This window comes from Charadrius vociferus, unplaced genomic scaffold, assembly GCF_000708025.1.
Source record: "Charadrius vociferus isolate BGI_N301 unplaced genomic scaffold, ASM70802v2 scaffold301, whole genome shotgun sequence".
NCBI lineage: Eukaryota > Metazoa > Chordata > Aves > Charadriiformes > Charadriidae > Charadrius > Charadrius vociferus.
In genome coordinates this window covers 1217971-1223608 of record NW_009646842.1, presented here as the reverse complement: position 1 = coordinate 1223608, position 5638 = coordinate 1217971, and the positions used below count along the sequence as shown (strand labels likewise).

Sequence of the window (5638 nt, the reverse complement as noted above, 5' to 3'; positions counted from 1 at the left end):
TTGAGTAAGAGTATAAAACTTTTAATGGGTCAGTGCATCAGTCCTTGATGCAGAGGGAAAGGAGCGAACGGGGCTATAGCTGTCCCAGGTGCTCAGTGCTGCAGAGATTATCTGCACAGAGCAGGAAAGACAAGGTGGTACATGCACGGCTGCAGCAGCCCCCAGCCTTTGCTCCTCCAAGGAGGGGACAAACACCTGGAAAAGCAGTTCCTCTCACTGTCCGTTCATTTTCACTCTATGCTTCTTCCTCGTAGGGACTTGAGAACGCATCATTTTGGGAGAAGGCCGGCCAGCCTTCAAGGATCTCCTCTGTGCCTGCAATGAACGGCTCTTCTTCAAAGCGGGCTGTGGCGGCTTCTGCTCTTTGTCAGCTTTCGACCCCTCAAGTTTCTTCTTTTTTGGCTGAGGCTCCATGGTGGTACCAGGGACAGCGGACGGAGTTGTTGCTTCCACAGCAGGTTCTTCATCTGAAACAAGAGGGAAAGGTGCTGTAAGAACCTGCCTGGCTTCTGCAGGAGAAGCAGCCTGTGAGAGCAGCACCAGGCAGCTCAGCAGAGCTCCAGTACTAGGCTACCTTTCTGGGCCTGGGGGATGGCATTAGAGAATTTCTTGAACTTTGCAATGAAGAACCCATCCATATTGTGCGTGTGGGGATAGAAACGCCGTGTAGACTTGAGGGAGGGGTGGAAGCGACGGTCCTTGAACCTGGAGGGAGAAGTGGGGTGAGAAGTGATAGAACGCCCCTGCTCAAACCTGGCCGCCAAGGAACAGTCACCTGTGCAGCCTGTGACCTGGCACGCACCTGGTGAAGCCTTCCTTGCCAAAGTCCAGGCCTGTGGCCACCAAACGAACGTTGCGTTTCTTCAGGGCATAATCCACAACCCACTCATTCTCCTCCACCTGCCAGAGACTAAGCATTAGGATCCAAAGCTCAGCAGTCCCCTGAGTAGGAGATGACCACAGCAAAGCGTGGAATGGACTTACCGTGATGGAGCAAGTGCAGTAGACAATGTAGCCCCCTGTCTCTGAGGCAGCATTGACTGAATCTATAGCGCTAAGAAGCAGCTCCTTCTGCAGGTGAGCACAGCGCAGGATGTCTTTCTCATCCTGAAAGAGAAAAATAGGTTAGGATATCAGAGGAACAGGGAAGTGCTCCAGGCCACTATTGTGCATGAAGGGATGACAGGAGAGCAAAGCACATAGGGTATAGAAGATTCTGGAGTCTTCTGCAGAACTAACCTCAAAAAACCTAGCTCTGGTACAACACGCAGAATAGGAAAATGCAGGAAAAATCAGTATCCCTATTGCAGGTGTCTCTCAAGAACAAAGCTGCCCCAAAGTCCTTTCTCACATGACTCATAACTTGAGTCCCCATCTTCTGTCCACAGTGGTCACTCACCTTGTTGGTTTTGACAGCAGGATCCTTGGAAATGACGCCTGTTCCACTACAAGGAGCATCAAGCAAGACACGGTCAAATCCTCCAAGCACCTATGGGCAGATGTACATTTGGAATTACGCTCACAGGTGGGGACTCATAACAAGACCAAGACTAGAAGGGGAACCAGAAGACTGGGAAGGCAGGAAAGACCCCTCATTCCTCCCTGCCCACCTTCCTGTGTCCATATCAAATAACAGACACACCTCCCCAGCAGCTTTGCCCATCCTCCTGTGACAAAAGGCTTTAGAGAACACAGCTTTGCTAAAGGGACAGCACAGCAGCTCTAGGTAAGCATCGCAAGGACACCCCAAAGCAGGCAGGAACATACCTTGGGGAACTGGCGTCCATCGCAGTTACTCACTACAGCATTGGTGACTCCCAGCCGATGCAAGTTCCCTACAACGCTACGTAGCCGCTCGGCATTGCTGTCATTGGCCAAGATCATACCTGTATTCTTCATAAGCTGAGCTGCCGGAGGACAAAACACATCAGCAAGGGGCTGAAAACCCCCTGCGCTTTTGCCTGTAGGGACAGCCACCTCCTTCCTTTCCCCAAGTTCAGTCCCCTTCTGTTCTCCCTTTCTGTATAGACCAGTGGAAACTCATCACTTCACAGAGCATCCCTCCCAAGCCTCCCACCCAAGGCTCCAGGGTGGTACCTATGTAGCTGGTCTTGCCTCCTGGGGCACAGCACATATCCAAGATGCGTTCGTTCTCCTGTGGAGCCAGAGCCATGACAGGGAGGAGACTGGAGGCTCCTTGCAGCATGTAGTGCCCAGCCAGATACTCGGGGGTGGCACCTGGGCAGGGAAGGCAGGAGAAAAGAAGATGACATGCAAAAGAAAGGCAACTAAGAGTGGGTCAGCTCAGCCCGGTGACAGGAAGGGTGATCTCACCAATGGGCACAGAGGAGTCATAAATAACAAGTCCCGTTTTCGACCACTTCCCCAAGGGGTCGAGATTCACGCCACGGTTGATTAGAGCCTGCAAGACAAGGAGATGGGACTGAGACACTGCCCCGCGTGAAAGGCAGCGCAGAAAACAACCACAGGTTCCTGCTCACCTGCGCCAGGTCCCGTCTCCGTGTTTTGAGTGTATTGGTGCGAATGGTCACAGGGCGGGGAACCTCGTTGGCTTCCAGGAAGTTTATCAGCTGGATAAAAGAAGGGACAGAGAATACAGAGATTAAAACAAAGACCTAGGGAGGCAGCCAAATCCCCATCAGTCAGCAAAGATATGGGCAGGGCAGGATCTTACCTCAGGGAGTGGGAAGATGTCCATGAGCTTCCTGAGCAAGAAGTCACTGTAAGAATAGTAGGCAGCCATGTCCCGGCGCAACAACGCGAGGTACTCCTGTCGCGTGCGTCCTTCCTCCCGCTTCACCCCAAAGTCCTGCAGCACCTCCATGTTGCCCTTGATGCGCTGATGAATGATGTGCAGGTCAGGTGGCTCAGCAGGTAGAAAGACCATTAAGGAATCACAAACAGCGAAGAAACACGCACATAGGTTCTTTATAAACACAACTGGTCACGCAGGACTCCTGCATCACGACAGCACCCATACCAGAAAGGCCTTGTTGGAATACACCTTTATCAGAGCTCAGCAGAGTGGGGATTCAAAGGATGGAACCAGATGAAAAAGGTCAGGAACTACAAGGTATTTTAAAAGAATTTGTTTAGTTATTTTAGATAAACAGAAAAAAAATAGGAAAAAGAAGACAACAAAAAAAGTCTTTTAACACTGAAAACATTACCTGTAGCAAAAAGGAACCTAGAATTTCCCCAAAGGCGATGAAGGGATACAGACGAGAACAAGAAGAGGCAGGATTAAATTGTACTGGGGGGCAGGAAATTAAAATCACCAAAGCCCAAGAGCAAGCACTTTGGATGCCAGAATTGCTGTCATCAGAGGCTCTAGGAATGGGTTAGACAAACACCTGCCAGGAGAGTCAGGGTACACAGAAATGAATGAGGTGATAAGATATCCACATGCATTTATAGCTAGAAAGGAAATTGGGGCAGGCTCCAAGCTCCCTACAGAGTGTAACAGATTTCCTGACTGCACTGTACAGAAGTGCAGCGTTGTATACAGTCTATTAGGGCAGCTCATCTAAAAATACCTTGTCACGCACAAAACACTCTTGCTAAGCAGCACTTGTGATAAAGTCCACATGGAGCTCTTCGGTTGTATCCAGGCCCTATGCTGCTGCATTCATATAGCTTATAGATATCACAGATAAAAAGGATATCCTCTCTCTCAATCTGTTCATTAGTTGGTAGTTTAAATTCTTCATCTATGTCCAGGTTGAGCTGTAGATCCGGGCTCTCTTCCTCCTTCTGTCCCATTTTCTGCCCGCTTGCTTCCTCTACTGCCTCCTCTGCCACCTCCTCTTCCTCCTCCTCTTCACTGTCATCTTCACTGAGGCCTCCCCTAAGGACAAAGAACAGGGCAGGTGTTTTACACAGGAGTAGTATCACACAGGCATTTCATAACTACCTTTTCTTAGATGGCAGGTACTTTTCTTGGAGCAGATCCAGAGGAGGGCCACAAAGATGATCAGAGGGCTGAAGCACCTCTGCTGTGAGGACAGGCTGAAACAGTTGGGGTTGTTCAGCCTGGAGAAGAGAAGGCTCCGGGGAGACCTTAATGTGGCCTTCCAGTACCTAAAGGGGGCCTACAGGAAAGCTGGGGAAGACCTTTTTACAAGGGCATGTAGTGATAAGATGGGGGGGAATAGCATCAAAGTGGGAGAGGGGAGATTTAGATTATATATTAGGTAGATATTTTTCACTTTAAGGGTGGTGAGGCACTGGAACAGGTTGCCCAGAGAAGCTGTGGATGCCCCATCCCTGGAGGTGTTCAAGGCCAGGCAGGATGGGGCTTTGCGCAACGTGGTCTGGTGGGAGGTGACCCTGCCCATGTTGGGGTGGGGGTGGGTGGAACTAGATGATCTTCACGGTCATTCCCAACCTAAACCATTCTATGATTCTATAGCAGAGAGGACGGAAGAACAAGCAACGCAAGCTCCTCATCTAAACAGGAAAGACTCTGTGGACTGGTGATGTTCTCAAATCCTCACCTGTCACACTTCTGCTTCAGGGCAGCTTTTTCAATAGGCAGCAACTAAACAGAAACAAAACATTAATAAAACAATATCCCTAGGTACCCCATTACTTCCCACCACCTATGAAATGTATCTGCTGTGTTTAAAAAGGACAACAATCAAAACCACCGAATGTTATGCTGGGATCAGTTGCTAGACTTTAAATTATTCTTGTGAAGGGAAGAAGGGAAAAGCTCTCTGCCACCTGACCATCCAACCCCCCAGGCCTAATGGGTCCCTTCAGCCAGCAAAGTCAATTATTCCTTGCATAACTAAGGGCAAAAAGCTCCTACCTCTTCTTCCTCTGATGACGAGGCACCATAATCATCCACCATCTCCTCGCTGCTCCCATCCTCCTCCTCTTCTATCTCCCAGCTGTCATCTTCTATCTCACCGTCGCTGGATAACTCTACGTTGTTTCTTTTAGACGTGACTTTCTTGGCTTTGGCCGGAGCCAGCCATTTTGAATTGCCATCACTGAAGCCAGATTGGCCATGAGGGGTTTGTCCTGCTGCCTTTATGGCACGTTTCTCCTTCTGCGGGGATACCTGTTCCTTAACTGCAGAGGCAGAAGAGGCGGTTAAAAGTCAGGCATTGTTGTCAAAAGCAGCTGCCCTGTTTTTTCAGTTGATATACAAAAGAGACTTTGACCCTAATCCTGAACTGCCCGTCCAAGTGAATGGACTGCTTGCTCTCCCCATCAGTTTTCTCAATCAAAAACGAGGGCATGTTCTCACCTCTTCCCCCCGTGAAACTTTAAAGAGATCTAACTAGGATAACTAAAGAAAAAAAGCCAGCTATAAAATTCTTACAGGACATAACACAGTGACCTTAAAAGCCTCAGCTGCCCAACCTGCCTGCCATAACCCTGCTGCATAGGGAGAATAAGTCAGAACTGGCTTCAACACGTGGAAGAGAGACCTTTTACAGGTTTGTTCTTCAGGCAGCACTACTGCCTGGCACACCAAAGACCAAAAATAATGAAAAAAATAGTTTAAAATAACTTAATTCCCGTGCCACACAAAAAGAGGCCGGAGCCGGGGGGTGATGGGGCGCCCCCGGGTGGGGGGCTGCAGGTCAGGGGGACTGCCGGCCCC

The 5638-nt window shown here is 49.6% G+C and overlaps 1 protein-coding gene across 1 annotated transcript; it reads right to left on the bottom strand.

Annotated features, from left to right (window-relative positions):
• On the bottom strand, positions 1–5360 carry NOP2 (NOP2 nucleolar protein). Its single transcript, XM_009892989.1, has 14 exons — positions 5354–5360; positions 4835–5100; positions 4518–4561; positions 3687–3868; positions 2696–2895; positions 2502–2591; positions 2335–2422; positions 2098–2238; positions 1768–1907; positions 1400–1489; positions 985–1107; positions 803–900; positions 575–705; positions 1–467 (listed from the first exon to the last, which is right to left on the bottom strand). Exons 1-14 carry the CDS (start codon positions 5358–5360, stop codon positions 214–216), a joined length of 1854 nt encoding a protein of 617 aa, XP_009891291.1. The 3' UTR covers positions 1–213.
• Between the last annotated feature and the right edge of the window lie 278 nt (positions 5361–5638).

What these genes read in the sequence shown, in the direction of transcription:
- NOP2 (XM_009892989.1), bottom strand. An exon ending in CTGAAGCAGAAGTGTGACAG is followed by an intron (nt 3,869 to 4,517) that starts GTGAGGATTTGA and finishes CTTTGTCCTTAG; the next exon opens with GGGAGGCCTCAGTGAAGATG. An exon ending in ATGGACGCCAGTTCCCCAAG is followed by an intron (nt 1,490 to 1,767) that starts GTATGTTCCTGC and finishes ATCTGCCCATAG; the next exon opens with GTGCTTGGAGGATTTGACCG.